General features: G+C 45.7%; 1 protein-coding gene across 1 annotated transcript; it reads right to left on the bottom strand.

Moving 5' to 3' along the window:
* Nucleotides 1-607: 607 nt before the first annotated feature.
* On the bottom strand, nucleotides 608-17,784 carry LOC111228709 (teashirt homolog 3-like). Its single transcript, XM_022754722.1, has 2 exons — nucleotides 17,429-17,784; nucleotides 608-4,811 (listed from the first exon to the last, which is right to left on the bottom strand). The coding sequence occupies exons 1-2, from the start codon at nucleotides 17,466-17,468 to the stop codon at nucleotides 1,504-1,506; spliced, it is 3,348 nt and encodes a 1,115-aa protein (XP_022610443.1). The 5' UTR covers nucleotides 17,469-17,784; the 3' UTR covers nucleotides 608-1,503.
* Between the last annotated feature and the right edge of the window lie 2,484 nt (nucleotides 17,785-20,268).

The raw sequence follows: 20,268 nt of genomic DNA, 5'->3' as shown, positions 1-20,268 counted from the left end.
GGAGTCCAGGTGTGTGCCAGATCTGCTGTCTGTGCCCAGGGCTCCTGATGGCATCCAAGCCCCCGTGGTAATCAGCCCACTCTGCCTGCTGTTGCAGCCTGCCTGCCTCCTCCTCCTCCTCCTCCAGTGGCTCGTTTCAGAAACATCTGGTGGTTTACATGCAGCACACACCACCTGCCAGACGCCTTGCAGGCAGTGGCACCACTCGCACCTCTCGAGTCCGCCCCGCAACAACGCGACGACACAGAAATCACCAGGAATATCTAGACAAATTGCGGTTGAGAAGACAACTGCAGAGATAAATGCTGAGGGTTTTTAAACCCTGTTCAGGGTTTCTGCAGATGTAGGCTGGTGAGCAATCTGTCAGATGATTTGTAAATGCTTAGTCATTACAATGTGTGACAACAATTGGGAGGGGTGTGTGTGTTTTTTTGTTTTTTTTTTTCTGAGATGCATGATTTTCCAGTAAGCCAGGTGAAAAATTAGATAACAGCTTGGAAACTACATTTTGGACAATAGGGCGTGTTGAGTTTCAAAATGCACCTTTATCTACAATTTTTTCTCTGATTGGTAAATATGAAAGAAAACAAATGTTTTAATGCAGCAGTTAATTCAATTTAATCATAGAAGCACAAGGCATTAACATATTTGTATTTTTTTTTTTATCAAATAACATTTATAAAACTATTGTGCAAAACAATGTCCTTTTAATCTTCTTCAAAGGCTCTGCACCAGTGGATAGTCATAGTCCTCTTAAATTAGGAAATATAACAAGTATGCATAATTTAAACAGCAAGTTGTAAGCTTATACACTATATGTACATTTTTACACAGACCTGGATTTTAAGTGCCCCTTACTCAATGATAAAGAACAAGGCAGCTTTTACAATCAGCAAGAAAATCAAGAGGCTGTACAGAGAAAACCATAAAAACAAGCGATGAACTTTTGCTGTTTGGCAGACTCTTTTAAGGAGCTTTCCCAGGCATTTGGCTGTTTTTAAGGTGTTGAAAAAATGACCAGAGGGCATTTTAAAATCTGGACAGGACAGGACTGTACAAACATAACGGTAAAACTTGTTGAACATGCAGTCTACCATCAACTCAAAACCAAACTCACAAAAAATACAAAATAAATACAATAGTTAATACATTTCAAGTTATTTGCCGACCTTCTAGTCAAGAGATTCACCGTGATTATGAATCTGTCCTCTGTTGTCACACATATGTACATAAAGGTGTACATAGAGTGAGGGAGACAACAAACTGGGCTGAATATCTTTGACCTACAGTATATTTTTGATGTGAAATAAATGTCTTTTGAAACACAGAGAAATCAGAAATGTTTATAGGCCGAATAGATGTAAACACCTTGTGCTGACGTCTTTAACAGTAGTTCATGGCATCTTTGTGCATTACCACACTTTTCAAATATTCTGATTTGTTTTCTCTTTTTGGACAGTCATTCTACATATGTTTTCCAGTATGTCTACTGCTGAGAGTAATTTAGTGTTTCTCTAGTTCGCACACATAGAGCAGATGGTCCTCTGGAGACTTCCCATGGCTCTTGCTGAGGTGAAGCTTGATGGCGTGCTTAGTGGCAAATTTACGGACACAGAGCTGGCAGCGGTACACTGCCCCATTACTACTGCAGTCATCTTGTGATTGTGGAGACAGGAAGGACTCCAGGGGCACAAGTTTCTCTGTGAGACAATGGGAGTCCCTGACATTCTGTTTGGGGGACAGCTTGGCCAGGTCCCTGATTCTGAACCCTAGGTGGGCTTCCAGGTGACACACATAAGCTGCTGGGGTTCGGATCTGCGAGGCACAGTCACTACAGAAGAATATAGGCTGACCGGAGTCCAGGTTCTTTAGGAACTTGGTTCTGCCTGTTCTCCTTAGCTGGTACTTGACGTTAGCCAGCCAGTGGCTGATGGTGGTCATGGAGAGACCTGTGAAACGAGACACATGCATTCTTTCCTGTGGGCTTAGGTCATTAATGATATACTTCCCCTCTGATGTCTGCCTCAGGCTTGAGGCGAACTGGGCCTGCAGAAGAAGGAGGTGCTGGGGGTTCCAGTTGGAGTGACGACCCTTACGTTTGTGCCCATGCAGGGACGCGTCGTCGTCGTCATGAGTGGACCCCACAACCTCAGCTTTATCTGCGACCCGGGACCGCGTGGGAGGCTTTGGGACATGGTGGGACTGCGTCAGGTTCCTCAGCATGTCTGAGATATCCGACAATGCATTTTCATGTAGGGGGCTGGTGGATGTGTAGGGAGAGACCACGGTCAGCTTTGCAGGAGTAACAAGAGAGGAGGGGGAGATGGAGGAGGCTGTGGATGAGGGAGTTAGGGGGGCTGAGCCTACAGACCCTCCTCTTTCACTTTTCCCTTTTGTGAGGTCCATAGGCTGGTCATCACTGGGCTGGCAAAAACTATTATCGACTACACTTTCCGGCTTTTTGGTCTGTGAGGGAGGAGCGGCCACAGCAGCCCTCTCAGCCATGCTCTGGCTGAGCCTAGAGAGCAGGCTCAGGGGATCTTGGTTTGGCAAGGAGGGCTTGGCTGCTTTCCCCAAATGAATGTTCATTACTGACTGAAGAGCACTTAGAGGGTTGACAAAGGGCTGCTCTGGAGGAGTATGGCCAGTAATAATGGCGGTACTGCATCTCAGTGTAGAGGCGAGCGGGGATTTGACTGCTGTCTCCCTCTTGGGTTCTGTTGCCGGGGATGCTCTGTCGCTATGGCTTCCCCTGTCGCTATTGGCTGGGGTGACTGCCCTCCATTCCCGAGGTGAGTCAGACTCTCCTCCCTTATGCGATTCACCAGCGTCACTACTACAAGGGGAGAGATGGTTCTCCCTCTTAGGGGACAACTGCTTCACCCTTTGCTCCACTTTCGCTACTTTCTCAGTCACTTTTTTCACTAAATCCTCCATCGCCTGGAAGTTGTTGCTGGGGAAGGGGGAGGACTGACTAAGTGGAGGGGAAATGAGGGGCTGGTTCTTGGACAGTGCTCCGTCCCCTCCGTTGAACAAGAACTTCATTGGGGAATTCTTTTCCATGCTGCCTTGTTGGAGCTTGAGGGCACTGGGGAACTGGTAGGCTGCATGGATGCTGGGATAGCCTCCCCAGCTTGGATTCCCACTCTGGGCCTTGTTGATGGCTGATGTCACAGTGTTTTCCAGTGATTTGAGAATATCCAAGCCTCCTTTAGGACTCTCCTTCAGGTCCTCTTCAGTAAGATAGTTATACTTTGAGATGTCAAATTTTTCCTCTTTCTCACCATCTTCCTCCTTTCCAATAGAAACTGAAACTTGCTTTTCATTTCCAACAGCCTCTTGCTTAGTGCACTCCTCCTCAACCTCCTCCTTCTTGATCTCTTTGAGAGGAGGGGAGGTCGCGGGGGGAGTTGTTGTAGTTTGAAGAGGCGGAGGAGAGAAGGTGGAGGGTGCCAGCGGGACAGACTGGACCCTCTGTTCAGTAGGTGTGGCCACTCTCCCAGGGTTGGGGGAGGTGGCTTCAGGGAGTGTTTTGATTCTCTTTCCCACAGTGCTGGTCACCCTCAGGAAGTGTCCTGTCACCATCATGTGGGTTCTCAGCTCTTGTAGTGTATTATGGGAACTCCCACACTCCATACACTTAAGGATCTGGAATTTGTTGGATTCAAACTGCCAAGCGTAGCTAGCGCCGTTCTGGTGGCCGTAGCGGTTGTTAGGGGTGGTGTAGGGGCTGGAGGAAGGTTTCTGTGAAGTTTCACTCAGGTCTGACTGCGAGTGCTTAGCTTTGGGGGTTCCTTCTCTAGAACGTGGCGAGGCTGTGAGGTCCAACCCCACGAGTCCCCTTTTCTTAGAAGACATGATTTTGGCTGCCACAGGGGCCATGGGCTCCTTCAGAGGCACTTTCTGGTAGTGTTTGGTCTTGATCATGTGGACACTGAGGTCCTGGAGCGATTCAAAGGAGTGGCCACAATACATGCACTTCAAAACTTTCTGGGCATCCTCCTTCCCCTCCATCTCCAACAGGGACCGCTTACGTGGTTTCGACCAGCGCTTTGCGCCGCTGCCTGCCCTGTCCTGGTTGTCATCGCGGTAGTGGCCTGTATCATTCATGTGAACCGTCAGCTCCACCAGGGTGTCATATGCAGCACTACAGCCCTTACAGCGGAATTTACTGGCCCCAGTGAAGATTGAGCCGAAAAGCTTTGGGTTTTGCCTGTGGAGCTGGACCGTACTGAAGAGGCTGGGCTCAGACTGAGGAGGGTGACGGCTCTGGGGAGGATGCTGTTGTAGTGTCTTTGCCACTGCAGACTGGTGCCAGTCATAGCTACCACTGCTGCAGCTGCTACTGCTACTAGTGCTATTGCTGCGAGTCGGCTTCTCTGTAGTAGCCGACAACTGCGCCTGTGGCGGTGTGGAATTAAAGTTCAGCGGTGACCACAAGGGGCCGGTGAGGAAGCTGGAGTAGATAGCCTTCATTTGTTCTAAGGTGTCCATGCCTACAGGAGGTGTCTTAGTGCCACCATTCAGAGGTGGTGTGACCAAGATGCCCTCGGCCTTTCTGGAGGGGCTCTCAAAGTCTGAGAGCCGGTCACTGGTCTCGCTGACATGCGACTCACTGTCCATCTCTTGTCCCGAGAGCTCTGCGACCCCAGCTGATTCCTGGTCACATGCCTGCTCCTTGGCAGGCCCGACGCTTTGCTCCACAAACTCATCTTTCATGGGAAGGTCATCCTGAGGGGCTGAGGGCAGGTCGTCTGCTTCCGCCTCCTCATCCTCCACAGTGTGCTCTGTCAGCTCCTCAGGAGAATAGGCTGCAAGCAGAATGGAAACAAAGAGAGAAAGAAAGAGATGAGTTAAATTGCAGGGAGTGAAAACGCCATGTTAGAATAACTGGAGAAAAAGTTTCCCTGCTATGTGTGCCCGAGGACTCCCAGGGATAAATGAGCCATCTGTGTGGGAGCCTTTAAAGCTGAGCTGAGAAATTACAGTCATCCCATTTCACCTCATCAACCGTTGAGGTGTTATTTTCCTCTAGGCGAGCCTGTATTTATATACTACCCCAGCCACACGGAACTTATGCCTCCCCTCTTCTCACTCCTTCTATTGGAGGAAAACAAAAAAGAAATATCTTGGCAAAAACATAATGCGCCATTTTATTTATCTCAGGGCGCAACAGCTTGAAATGAAAACTAAATCTGAAATTAATGAAGCCCAATCTCACTGTGGCATTCTCCTCTGGGGTAATAAATGAGTTGGATCAACCTCCATCTGTCAGTTAATATGTCTGACGCCTCTTCATCTGCCTCTTCTCTGATTACACACACATACGTACAGACACACACACACACACACACACACACACACAAACACAAACACAAACACACACACACGTACAGACAAAGAGCACATCTTCAAGAATTTCAAGAGAAAGATGTCAGAATTTTGTTGTGAAATTTTGACATGTTGAATAGACAGCCAACAATGTCATCTGGACTGAAGTGAGCTCATTAGTTTCTTAACATGTAGGAGATAGTCAATACTCTGGTCTCAAGCTGCATTCTTAAAAGCAAAGCTCAACGGTCCAAACAGGTGTTAAATGTCATGCAGACATAATACAAAGAAATTTCACACATGATAAAAAGGAAAGAGAACAGAATAAAGGGAGGAATAAAATGAGACAGAGGGGAAAGAGGGATAAAGAGGACGAGATGAAAGTGAGGATTGTCAAGCGACGTGTCACTCTGCATGCTGGCGCCCGCTGCTCACATGGAGACAGACGATAAGCGTGTGCATGTGGTTGCATGTATGCACACACACATATGTACACACAAACTCCTGTGTCTCCTGTGGTGTTGAGCCAACCCACCCAACGCCAACTCACCCACCGCTCACCCCCTTCTTCCGCACTGTCACCATGCCCCCCTCCCTCATTTCCTGTCCACCTCACTCACTAAACCGCTCAACTTAAGGAAAAACAAATAATGTCTGAAAACAGTGGATGGCCTGTGGACAGGTCTGAGGCCGTTTGGACAATATTGTAAACTAAGACAAATGTCACAGAAAGAAGCTGTAGGTATACACGTTAATGGTTTGGGCACAGTTGAGTCTGTGCATGTGGAGACAAACAGGCACACACACACACAAACACATACACACACACTGTGACTAAATCCTTCATTCCCCCCCACCGCCCCACACACACACGTCCAGTCTAAACAAAAATGTCATAGCTGAAATAACTCTCATTTCCAGTGCTAACAGCCAATCTCTAGGCAGCCATGCGGCTGGCGCTGGTCTGATTTGGGCCCTGGGGGCACAGTCAGCAGGCAGCCCCACTGAGAGGCCGGCCTAATGGAGACCTGGCAGGTGCGGCCCACTCTTCGTCCTCCCGGAGATTTGGTTTGTCACTGGGTATCCATTACCTGCCATTCTCTGCTGATAGGCCCCGACAGCCCTGATCAAAAGATGTCGTCGGGCCCCAGTCCGCTTGGCAGTCAGCGGCATGTCGTTTGTAAAAAGGGCCAAGCAGGGTGTAAATAAAATGACATGATCACTTCCCCAGCCCCTCATGTTCTGGACACAATTATGATAATGTGGACGTGGAGGGGAGGGAGGGGTCTGGGAGGATGGAGAAGAGGGGGCGAGGAGGTAAATCGCTAACGCTCGGGCAAACATGCAAGGGAGATATCTCACTGCTACCAGCGCTCAAGCGACTTGCCCACACCCTCGTTGCTTTTGCTTTACTTTCTCTTCCACTTCTCCTCTGGAAGGTATCTGTGTCAGATTCTCATTTGAAGGAGGAAATCCAGCCAGGATGAGGCAGTTAATGTGTTTGTGTCCTGACTAGCTGGTCACAGATGTCAGCTTGCATCAGGCGAGCCGGGCACACCGCTTGACCAAGTTGTCAGGTCACTTTTCTCTTCCTCAACAAGAAAACACGCCACATATTTCTTCATATTGTCTGGCTATGTCATCAAAATACTGCTATATCCAATTTCATGTCATGCTATCATATCTGTAAGCCTTCCCTGGCCTCTCTCTCTGTGCCTTAACTCTGTAGTAAATGTTTTACATTTCACACTAATAGAGCTGCAGCACTATAGGTTATTGTTCATTTGTCATTAAGCCTAGATAGCACAGAGAGGGGAAGAGTAGTCCAAAAGGACCAACGATAAAACCTACAGAGTCTAGCCGTGCTCCCAGGCAATTTAAAATGCAAAACAAAAACCATTATGTCTGAGCACTATCTGTTAATTTAATCCCCAATGACTGATAATCCATCACAGAGGGCGACAACCACATCCAATTATTCTCCCTGGCTTGACTGACAACAGAGGTGATTTATCAAGCTAATAAAAGGTGATGGGAGTATAGAGGCTCCCTTAGAATAAAAAAAGGAAGAGGATTATGAATACAACAATACTCTTGGATGCAGTCTTAACTAATATCTAAGCATATGGTATAGGACCAATGTATGAGTTTTCCTGGTGTGTGTGTGTGAGAGAGAAAGAGACAGAGAGTGTGTGTGTGTGTTCTTGTAATGATAAAGTGAGCTGATGCCATGTGGGGAAAAGACAAGAATCATTAGGTTCCATGAATGATTCCTTTTTTTTGGGGGGGGGGGGTAAGAAGGGTAGGAGGTGCACATTTGCACAATCAACATCTCAGTCACGGCTCACACAGAAATAGCAGTAACACATTCACACAAACACACAAGCTGCAGAAAATGTAAGGCTCACATGCAGAAGATACACAACCTCAAATACACTCTCACGTAATTATAAATAAAGCTACTCAGTCAATTATGACACCCCCCCCCCCCCCCCCCCCCCATACACACACACACCCCTCCCCCAAACACACACACACTCATACACGCACGTAGATGCAAGCGATGAGGAAAGACAGTGACATCTTGGCTTCCAGGAGGCATTCCTGTGGAGTATCATTTTCATAAACATAAGGGCCGCAGACGAGGAGGGAGAGATCATCTGATAGAAATACTGCAGTGCTGCTCTGACGATCGGGAACAACAGACAGGGCAGGGACAGGGGGTGATTAAGCAGGAAGGTGCTGTGGCTGCCTCTAAAGCTCTCTCTCTCTCTCTCTCTCTCTCTCTCTCTCTCTCTCTCTCTCTCTTCTCCTCAAGTGCTGCTGAAAGCACTGTCTGTTTTTGATGCTGTGTTTTAAATAGGCCTCATATGCAAGAGTGATAATATGTACTCCTAAGAAACATTCCATCATGCATTTCTCAAGTAGAAATCTATGCACTTCTTTGAAGCCTGTAACTGCCTCAGACACGCACACCATTTAATCTCCATATACATTTGAGTATATTTTTGTGAATTTGACTACGACTAACTCCAGTCTGTTTTCTTAAATCAGCCCCTTGATGACCAGAGTGGATATTCCTGGTCTGGCCTCCATAGTCTGGGAGCCAGATCACACCCAACAGCAGCGGGATAAACAGGATGTGTCATTAAAAACTCTACCTGAGTCTGACCCCTCATACCCAAATGACTGCTTGGTCTCTGAAAAAAAAAAAAAAAACACTACAACCTTGCCACAGGCGTCGTGATATAAAAAAGCTCATTCCTTTGTGCGGTCATCATGAGTACAATATTTCATCTGTTTTCTTTTATGCTAAAAAGGGCGCTGCGCAGACAGCAGCACCTACTACTCTGTGAAATAATTGGTAAAAAAAGAAAATGCTTGGGCAATACAAAAACCGATAATGTAAAGTACAATTCAGAGTGTACATTATAGTGTATTATACAGATACAAAAAAGAAATGAGAATGCTTAATTAACACCCTAAGAGGAAAAACAATGTTTGCATGGGTTGCATAGCTTGATTACCTCATTATTTATAACTTTATTACTGTACGCATAGAGAACTGTACCATGCACAAAGACACTACAGGGATCCAGGGAGGGGAGAGGAAACTCTCTACATGGGTGGTCCCTCATAGCTTACTGTAAAGATTACAAGAAAACATTTATGGCGTTGTTCAAAGACAACAAAAAAAAAAAACAAAAAAAAAAAACAGAACAGATCACTGGCTAATGTTACCGGTTTAACAAATTTTAAAACTATGCATAATTTTTATCATCTCTTTTTTTATCGCATAGGAAGCGGGTTAGACCTAGTTGCCAAGACCTTTGATCACAACATTGGCAGAGATATTTGAAGTCAATTGGTGGTTGGTGCAGATGGGGGGCGGGGGGCTCAGAGAGGAGAGAGTTAAACTGTGTCACAACATGACAAGAGTTTCTTGACATGTGTACAGTATTTTAACTGGACCTTGACGCCCTTAAACCAACACGGCCCCTCAGCGGGGGGCTCTTACTGACAGGAAACAGCTCCAGAACACTACAGGACAGGAAGTCACCCCAGTCTCAATCAAAAAAAAAAAAAAGCTACAAACCGCAGACTTCCACCCACTCTCTCAAGTTTCCCAGCAGCCTAAAACTCTTTAAATAGATCAGAATAATTTAGTCCAAAAACAGCCCCATTCTGTCAAAATAGCAGCAGATCAGTAACATACCTAAAATGCCTTTCTGTTGTACACATTTGTCAAAGTAACACACTCAATCAAACTTAGTTCTCTGTCTCCGTTCCCTTTGATCCTTACAGGCTGGCTGAAAGTCCCACGAGAAAATATGTAACAGGTGATCTGTGGCCATCTGAACAATTAATAAGTCCTGACATTAAGTCGCCTTTTCAGATATGACCGGTGAAGGCTATCGAGTGCTACTCACATTCTGCTTCTTTTTTTTTTTTAATGCATAACTCTGCTACTACATTATTCTCAAGCTATCTCAAGCTATCATGTTACAAGCGATCATGGATGTCTTTGTCAGTTTTTATTTGTGTGTGTTCTCTACCCCCTGATGGCATTGTGAATACATTGTGTCCGCCGATTGTAGTGCAGGATGTGTGATATGGGAGATGGGAAAAACAGAGAGATCATTCTGGCCCCAGGCAAAGCTTAGGGCTGAACCTTGTCAATGCACATAGTAAGAGGAGAGACAGGGAGAGAGAGAGAGAGAGTCAGGCAGAGAAACAAAGAGAAAGTGAGGCAGAGACGAGAGACACAGGGGAAAAAGGTAAAAGAACGAGAAAAGGACACAGACACTGAATAGATTCGACCCTCGGCCGATTGTTGTGTTATGACCTCAAAGCTGCCAGCTGCACATGCAGACCTTCGAGACCTGAAAATTCATTTCGTTTATCTGACATGAGACGAGCCACAAACACATAAAGGCCTCCCGTTACTAACGCTAACACGGAAGGGAACGAGGTGACCAAACTCATAAAGACCCAGTTTGAAACTTGATGCAGTCACAATAAGCGATAAACACAACGGAAACAAACACACACCCCCGACAAAAACAGCTTCCACAGGTGCAGATCCAAGGGCAGTAATAAGGATCGAGGTGCTGCGGGAAGACGGTGTTCCAGTCCGACATACACATCGAGTCTGTCTCGCCTGATGATATGTAGTCAGTCAAACTTCCTTCAACCCACTTCTCTGCCTCCTTGTTTCCATCATTCTTTCTATTCGCCTTTCTTGAGCAAAGCTCCATGAAGCAGAACTGCTATTTATTTCCCCATTCCTTGAACTGTTTAAGCCTCACATAACAATGCTGTTAAAAGGTCATCAGGTTGTGTGAATGAGGCTAGAGGAGGATGAAGGTGGGGCACAAACTAAGTTTAGGATATTGTCTGTGAACTTGGTCCAACACTTGGACTACTGTATGTCTGACTTTTTCTTCCCATTTTACATCTTAATTTCACAGTTTAGGCCAGAATTCTTTTACTTGCCAACATTTTTGCGGAGGAACAGGGATTTTGCAAAACAGATTTATACCTGAAGCCTTGCAAATACTAGTGATGTGAGAGATTTTAAACAATATGTCAATTTTAACCCAATAATCTAAATAAACTATCTGGAAAGGTAGACAAGTGTACCCGAACAGTCTGTTACACTTGTCAGTGCATAGAAAAAATGCATGCAAGTCTTAAAACTTTGCAATGGCTTAGTTAATAATTTCAATCTTCATATTTATTTTCACCTCCAGCAGTGTGTTTCTACAACTGATTAAACTGGACATGTTTAAACACTGATCTGCTCATGTTTTCTTTGTTCCTCCTTGTACTTACTTGATCAAACTGTCTCAATTTTATCATGCCGGGGTCATGGCAGGGTGGCCAGGTGTTCTTGCTGCTGTTGTGTCCTTGTTTCTCTACTAGCAGAATATATTATCATGACTGAAAGAAAACTATGAAAATATGAACTTAAAAATGTGATTTTCCTTTATGGTTTGGGGTAAGACAGACATTGTTGTAGGTCTGAGATTAAGGTTGTAGTTTAAATAAACTGTATCTACAATTCAGAACAGGTCTGCGATCAGGCCTAATGTAGGTCTGAAGATACGGCTGGGACCATAGAGCTGACACTAGAGTTGGAGCTGGGGCTAACGGTGAAACAAAGAGATGCTCAGGTCTGAAACTAGGATTAAGTTTGTAGTTTGTGGCTGTGACTAAACCTGGTACTGTGTTTAAAGTTGAATCTTAGGGTAAGGGGGAGGGTGGGGGCTGAAGGGAATAAAGTTGGGGCTTGGGAGTGGGACAACCAAACCCCTCTCACAACACACAGCTGCTGCCATGATCGCCTAGCAACGAGGAGGTGATGGACGCAGCCTAAAGATGGATGGGCACCATAAATCACAGTAGTGTGTAGGAGGAGGAGGAGGAGGTAGGAGACAGAGAGAGGGAACAAGAAGAGGCCAAAAAACAAAACAACAATTTTTGGTTTTTTTTTTACTTTTCTGTAGCAGCAGCAGAGCTGGCCTTGCCTTGACCTCTCACTGTACTCTTTTATTCATGATTGTTGGGGAATGGCGCAGGGCTGTGGACACTTCTGGGCAAAGCTAAATGGAAACTTCTAGGTAATCATTACAGTGGGTTATATTGGATCCAATGGATCATTTTATAATCTATAATTGCAATAAACTCCATTGAGTCTGAGTCTGAGTTCTGTGTGCCCTTCGGTGTCTAGAGTTTTTTCATGATTCCACTAACTTTTTAAAGATGATAATAATGACAGACTACACCTTTCATAAAGCAACCCTCCAGGCAAGGCAATCTGGGTAGTGTAGTTGCGGGATAAACATCCCTGGGCTATCTGATTATGGCCTACTGCTGCGGCACTGGTGTCTAGTAACACTCAGAGAGAGCGCTCAGCCATCCATCACACAGTGAGTGTCTGTCTAAGGCTTTCCACCCTGCTTCTTCTCGTCCTGGCTCTCCAGTTACAGCCATACACGGCCGGCCTAAATAATATTCTTCATGATAAATGGCACTATAAGCCTGGTATCCATCATTAATCTGATTTTTAAAGAAGCATCCATCTTGGAGAGAGCCTGTTAGGGCCACGGGAGAGCAGAGCAGCTCGGGTTCATTTAAAGGCCAGGCTGCTGCATGAGTGATACCTGTCAGCTCTGCTCATCAGGGAGCAGCATACACACACACACACACACACTCACTCTTAGAACATTAAACATTGACACCATATGGCCACACGTGTGCGCACACACACACACACACACACACACACACACACACACACACACACACACACACACACACACACACACACACACACACACACACACACCTCTACAGTGCCTCTAAGCATGTCTGCTGTGCATATATTATGAGTACACAACACTAACACACTTGTCGGACCTTTTTACTCACAAAGCATATTTCTCTCCTTCATTCAGACATCTAGAGATGTGTCATGGAAGAACATTCTGTCACTCATCAAAACACAACTCAGTGTAACTCAATCCTCCCTGTCATCTCGAAAAAATCTCCCCTCCCAAACATGTCTCCTCAAGGGTTTGAGGAAAACTCATTCTTCCCTGGAAAAACTCTCTCTCACACACACACACAAAAACGACTCGTCTCTTTTCCTAGCTCTCCATTCCTGTGTGTCTCTCCACTGACTCTGCACCTCATTCTCCATTCCTCTCCTTCTCTTTGTCTCCCTCTGTCCACTCTCTGTCTTGTTTTCCCCTCTTTCACTCTCTCTTTCTCTTCCTCTCTGCCCCCTATCCACCTCCCTTCTCTGTGTGTCTGGTAAAGCCTGTTTGATAAATGACACACGTCACCGTGTCAGAAGCGAAGGGTGGGTCAGTGATAAATGACTCTGTTGAAAAGGAAATCGGCTCTCTGGCATGGCCGAGCTATTCTCCTCCTGGATTGGGTTTCAGGACCCCTGAAGACCGGAGCGGCTCAGTTTCCCCGAAAAGAGCACACATCCCACCAGGCTCTGACGCTCTCTACCTCTGGGAGGGGTGGGAGAATGAGAGAGAGAGCGAGAGAGAGAGAGAGAGAGAGAGGGTGGGTGGGAGGTGTGTTGGAGGGATCCAGTCTGTCCCAATTGTCGCCACAGTGCAGCTGCATCTATCACAACAGCGGTGGGACTATTTTTACAAAGCCTCCGACTCAGTGCCCAGACAGCAGTCCCGGCTGAAAACCTCGGCTGAAAGCACACTGAAAGCTGAAAGGAAGAGTGGATGGCAAACGGTTTTCTATTTGTGACACTACTACAGCACTTACACTCCTCTTTCTCTCCCAGAGTCCAACCCTATGGCTTGACATCTGCCAAGTGTGTGTTAAAAAGGAGAGAAGGCCCATTTCACCGCCCCCGCTCTTCTTCTCCTTTTCGTCCCCACCACCAGCACCTCCTCCTCTTCCTCCCCCTCTGCCCTCTTTCTCTCTTCTCTTACACTCTCTCTTTCACTCACTGGCTGCCAGGGTGGCACTGTTATCATTACACAGGCAGGATTTATGGAGTCGGGGCCTATGGCAAAAACAAAAAGGCATCTGTCAATACCTGTGGGAAACACTCTGTCAGCCTTCCTCCTCCTCCTTCCACTGGTGCTTACAGCCTCATTAGGTATGCACTTATCAGACACATAGATCACAGACGTGACTCAACCTCCCCGGAATCCAGCCACAGGACTTTCATTAGCAACAGGGCCTGCAAGGCCAAAACATTCGCCGCGCTCACACCTGCAAACAACGCCAGCAGAGGCGTGCTGTTGTTAAAGCTCGCTAACGCTGTCAGTCCGTATGTTGGCCGAACAATTAGGTCCCAACTCGAACTCCCCTGCTGCTTCCGTTAAGGCAAGCTTTTCACACATAAACAACAGGAAGGCAGACAGATATAAAAAACAGCTTACTTCACATGAGTGCTGCTTTTACAACCCAGTCACAACATGAGCGCATGTGTGTAATGTGTGCTGTAAATGCTTGTATCTTTACTAGTGCCAACACTGCATGTTTGTGTGCTACGTCTTGTGTTTCTACGCCGACATATATTCTGTATAGTTAATGTGCGGAGACAGAGAGAAAGGAGGAGTAGAAGAAACTGGGCGATGTAAAAGGCCTACAGGGTTAAGAGAATTATGGCCTGACCCCAGCAGGGGGTCTACAGTTACAATTCCTTTCATCACTATCACAAGCCAAACAGCGCACACACACACACACACACACACATTCAAACCCAACAAATCAGAAAGTGCATGCCTGCTGATCTGACACACACACTGACACACACACACACACACACACACACACAGGAAGACATGAGTGATGGCTGCCAGTCTGGCAGCTATAATCCTGACCCTGCAGAAAGAGGAGACCGTTGCTGTGGAGCCTGGTCCACATCAGACTCCCCCACCCCTCTACTTCTGTGTTGGACTCTCTCTTACACACACTCCCAGACAAATGACCAGAGTACAGGTTATGACAGAGAAAAGGGGAGAGGGTGGCTTTCTCTCCGGTGGCCTGACAGCGCACTGACACACACAACACTCTGAATACTGCAAATACACTGCCACCCCTCTGCAGACATTCTGTGCAGGTTAGACATTCCAGTGAAATAGCCGTGTCTTTTTGCCCATGTGCTGTAAAGCCGATGTCGACTTCCTGTTAAGTCGGTGGGGTATTTCAACTTTCTGCAGCCATTTCAACAGCTCTGGACTCCGGGTTTGCAGCGCAGCAAAGGAAGGAGGTCTGTGTTTCCACAGCTGGGGAGAGTGTTTTTCTCATGTTTGCTCGGCTGTTTACGTGGCCAGCTGCCCTTGGTTGTTAAGAGCACTCAGACCTGACCCAGGTACGCAGGCCCATTTGTCACCTGCAGCGGAAAATTGAGTTACAGCACAACCAAAGGCGAGCGGCTCTGTGTAATATCAAGTTGATTACATCAAAGTGGTGGCAAACCTCATTGGGCTGGGCACCCCGAGCTTGTCATCTCCAATCACAGGGCCTGTCAGGACTCCATCAGCCTCACGGCTAATTGGACCAACGCTAATGAAGCAGGCAAAACAAGTTTTCCACTGTGGAGAGAGAAACCCTCTCAGACGGAGGAAGGAAAGAAAGAGAGGGAGAAGCTGAGAGATTGTGTGTTTGAGAGACAATGAGAGAGCAAAGCAGGGTGTGTGTGTCTGTCTGTGTGTGTGTGTGTGTGTGTGTGTGTGTGTGTGTGTGTGTGTGTGTGTGTGTGTGGGGCGGGGGGTGGGGGGTAGATTTTTCATGCAAGTCTCAAGGTTGCAGTGGGCTGACTCTCCCCCTAAGTCCCTAATCAAGGCCCATCATCTGTCATCCTTTTCTTTGCTCTCTCTATCACCATGCTCTGTGCTGCAATCAATTCATCATCACCCTTTGTGTGCCACTGAACAGTTGACAACTTTATAACTTGCAGCTGCACGGGCTGACTGACAGGGGTGGAAGGGGAGCATGAAAAAATGAAGAAATGAATAGATGAATGAATGAACAAAGAAGCGTGGTTTAAGAGAGAAAAAGTTGTTTTCTAAAAACACAAAACGATCTATATTACAGCCTTTTATTCCCTTTCGTCAACAGAGAAACAGCAGTGTAGCAGGGAGGAGAGAGTGGAGAGGAGAGGAGGAGATGAAAAAAAAAAAAAAAAACATCCTTCTCACTGATCTGAAATCAGAAAGCTTTCAGTCATTCTTTATGTGCTCCCCGCGGCCACTCTGAGCCAGTGAGCATGTACATTAGGCTGGGGCATTTTGATGAAATAAAAGCCCAGGCCAGCTTATGGCTAAACAGAATGGGAGCACTCACTCAGCCTGTCTCTGATTGACCATTAAAGCCATTGATGAATGGGCCTGTCAGGGGAGAGACAATTAAATCAAACATGAAACAAAGCCGTTGTGACGGCCCGGTCTGACAGAGCAAACCCATTCCTCCCCTCCATTACATAGCACACGGCTCCTTTTACAACCCCTAACCCACTCCTCCCGCCTCCTCTACCCACTGAGTGAGTGTGTGTGTGTGTGTGTGTGTGTGTGTGTGTGTGTGTGTGTGTGTGTTCGAAGTGAACAAGTGAGCATGTGCACATGGGAGTGTGATGTTCTCTACTGGAAGTGTGCACGTCTGTCTGTGTGTGTGATGTCTCACTGTGAAACCACTTTGTCCCTCCGTCTTTCACTTTTTGGTGAGTTACTTGACCATTAGAGTGAGAGAAAGGAAGAGGGGGAGAGAAAGAGAGAAAGAAAGAGAGAGAGAGAGTGTGTGTGTGTGTGTGTGTGTATATGTGAGTGTGTGAAAAAGAGAGAGGGAGAGAGAGTAAAAAGTACACAGGGCCTTTCAAAGTGGTTTAAACGTGACGTCAGGGGCCTGCAGCACATGGTGGGAAGTGATTTTCTGATGCAAATCGGGAAGGATCAGATCAAAGCCGCATGACAGCCAATCAATCAACCGTCAAATCAGACATGGCAACTGTCGATTATGGCTCCTTCCAGCCCACGAAACCCCATTGTCTGCCCTCAAATTGTTTATCTTATCCCAAGAAAAGAAAAAAAAAAAAGCTCAGAGGTAGGGGCTTTTTTTCCGCTTGTGCAAAGAAGTTATGCGCTCGGATCAAATGCGCACAAAGCCCTCACGTCCCCCTTATGGCACGCCTCGGGCACTCACCATCAAGAAAACACCGCTTATTTTGGAGAGGGTTTATTCTTACGGATCAAATGTAGATGGCAGCCTGGGATCGGCGAACTATCAGGGATTCAAGTTGGGAACAATAGGAAGCGAAAGTTTACAGCAGCCAACTCATCCGATGGGACTACAGTAGCTGCGCGGCGTGGAGAGCGAAAACGCAGATCGTTGTATACAAAGTGTACATCCGTTTTCAAAAGACAACAGTTTCTATGAGGTCTCGCAAGAGTAGCCAAGAGTGACAAAGCGCATCGTTAGAAAACACAAAGTGGAAACGGAAATGCAGTGACTGTAAAGTGAGCTTTACAAAACAAAGGTAACATCCGCAGCTTTAGGATAGTAAGCCCTGTTTTTTTTTTTTTTTACGCACATTATAGTTGGATACACATACCTGCTGCGCGCTTGGGCGCCTCTTGTTTCCTCCGTGGCATTTTTATTTGCGGGGATTTCCGTGAAACTCTTCTTTTTTTATTTGATATGCCCCCTCGCTGTATCCGGGAAGATCCACCTCTACTCAAAAGAGATTCACGCCTTCGTGTAGTAGACTGCACAACATCGGGGAGTCCGATGGAAAGAAAAACTAAAAATCATCGTTACGGAATCGCAGCCTGCGGCGAAAAGTCAACGAAAAAATAAATAAACGGAGTGGTAGTGGCGGTGGTGGTGTCGGGGAATATTTTGTTTTTGGTGTGGTCGCGTTCAGAATATCAGCGGTGATAGCCAGCGTCCACCTCGGCTGCCTGGTCTGGCAACAGGCAAAGTTGAGGGATAAGAGAGACGATCGCGTCACTCACAGCAGGAGAATGGGCAAACCCACCGCTCCGTTAACTCTTTACTTCTCAGAGAGGGGCGGACACCACACACCACACACCGAGTGTCCTCCTACCTCTGCTCTTCGTGTGAATCACAGCGCATGGGTTATTAGCTGATCATCACACACCGAAGGCTGATTACCACCGGCCACAAAACCACAAACTACATATGAATAATATTCCAATTATGTCAGCAGATCATGTGTCAGATGGCTTCATCGTCACTGAATTCAACGTTTATCACATTTTAGTTTTAATCTGTCATGATCATATTGCTATGGGGATGTATGTCTTTGCTGCTTGCATAACTAGTTATTAGTCTATTATTGGCCTCTTATTGTTCCTTTAAGTGTTTTGTTACAGGCTTTGTCTTAATATCCAAAACACACTAATAACATTTTCTCAAACATTAGAACTGTTCAAAGCTTTTGTTCAGGTTAATTAGATTTCACTTGTTTTGCACAATGAAGATTATTGATTGACTTGTGTAATAATAGATTACATTAGATTCCACTTTATTGTCATTGTAACCAGAACCAGACCAACACAATGCACATTTTGGCATCAAACTAATGCAAACAGTTGAAAAAGTAGATCTATGTTTTTATATATTTAAATATGAACAAATGCACAGAGTGAATAGTAAACCAAACGGGTAGAGTTAGTAGGAGGGATTGTATTTTCATATATACAAAATAAACAGGACAATATTTATAATTGTACAGCACAAAGCTATGGTGTATCAGTAATGTTGACAGTATGGACAGGAACCAGTTAATAGCATATACAGTAAAAATGAGTCAGCTCGAGGTATTTATAGTATAAACAGGAAAAGCAAGTTTGTAAGGTTTACAGTGTAAAAAAAGACTAAATGTACAGTTAAAAAAAGATGACTTAAATACAATCAGTTAACTATACAGCTGATAACAGGAAGTGCTAATAGGCTACAGTACACAGCCCAATAGTGGTGGACTTTACATGTTTCCTCAGTCAGTTAATTGCATCTATTGGAATAACATGCTCACACTGTCTGCAGTCTGTATCTTATAACCGATGCAAAATTTTGTTAAGCAACCCCCACCCCACTGCCCAAAACGCAAACATGCCTGATGCCTTTTCCTCGCTAATTTAATGTGAGCAGTTAAACGTTAGCTTTCATCACAGTAAAAGCATCAGTTCTCCCATATATCCACATTAGGAAGAGATCAAAGCCAGTTCAAGGAAGGAGCGTTAAGTCTTACTAAGGTAATGAGTTTTTTTTTTTTTTTTTTTTTGCACCACTTGTCTCTCTTTTTTCTCAAGCCAGCAGTATCACTGCAGAGTGGGACGGTCCCAGGTCTCCCCCTGTGCCTCTGATGTGAGCTGACCCCTGCCAGCTAAAAAGATACATACAAATACCAAAACATGCTGCGTGTGGTTGCTCGATGCCGCACACGTTTTTTGCGCGCACACAAATGCAGCAGAGAGTGGATCTGCTCAGTCTCTGAGAAATCTCAAACACACATAAAATGGCAACATACATGCACCCTCTTTGTCTGTCCCTAACACACGCAAACACACACACACACACACACACACATACTTACGCACACACAAGCATACTCACTCAGAGAACAAGAATTAAAGGCCTCTCTGATGAAGACTCGCCCCTGCCTCACCGTCTCTAAGAGCACCGAGGCTGGGTCCCTGTCACTTTAACAACATGAAATTACAACCCAAATGGGATGTCAGGGGTTAGCAGTGTCTCTAAGAGAACTATGCGAATATATTTCCTCCTATGGACTTGCCCCCATCATGACCTCCCCCAGGAACAAGAAGTAACCTGGTGATTGGCGTTTTTACAGCCAAATTAAACCGTCTTGCAGGCTGCTGAAGGCAGGAGGAGAAAGCAGCCGTTCCAAAATTAGTGAGCCATCATCATGACAGAAAGTAGCAGGGACATGGTGTCATCCAGCTACTGTATCGATTAACCCATAAATAGTATATGGCCTCTACACTGTGGCTCTCCCAGGCTTACACTGTAAATGGAAGTTATCTCAGCTGTACATCTGTCTTGCTCTGCTGTTTGGTTTAAAACCCCTCATATCCAGAGACTGCAACCTGTTTGGCTGTTTAGCACATCACAAAAAACAGGACATTATGCATATAATTAGTGAAATGCAAATTGTGTCTTGGATGCTTTTAGTGCTCCAACATCATTGTACTGATGAAAATGCGAAACAGAATGTGAATGTTTTTAATTAAAGAAAAAAATTTAAGCACACAATTCCTACAGATTGGATTATTCTGTTGTTTTAAGATATGCAGTTTGATAAAGGAAGTGTGCATATTTTTTCAAAGATATATTCATATTCTTTTTTTTTTTTGCACAGGACTGTGTGTGATTCTCTCTTATGTCAGGTAGCCCTGCTGCATTATT

This window comes from Seriola dumerili, unplaced genomic scaffold, assembly GCF_002260705.1.
Source record: "Seriola dumerili isolate Sdu_G_001 unplaced genomic scaffold, Sdu_1.0 BDQW01000219.1, whole genome shotgun sequence".
In the NCBI taxonomy this organism is placed as follows: Eukaryota; Metazoa; Chordata; class Actinopteri; order Carangiformes; family Carangidae; genus Seriola; species Seriola dumerili.
Note: the sequence above shows the minus strand (reverse complement) of the source record. Positions and strands in the feature narration are given on the sequence as shown.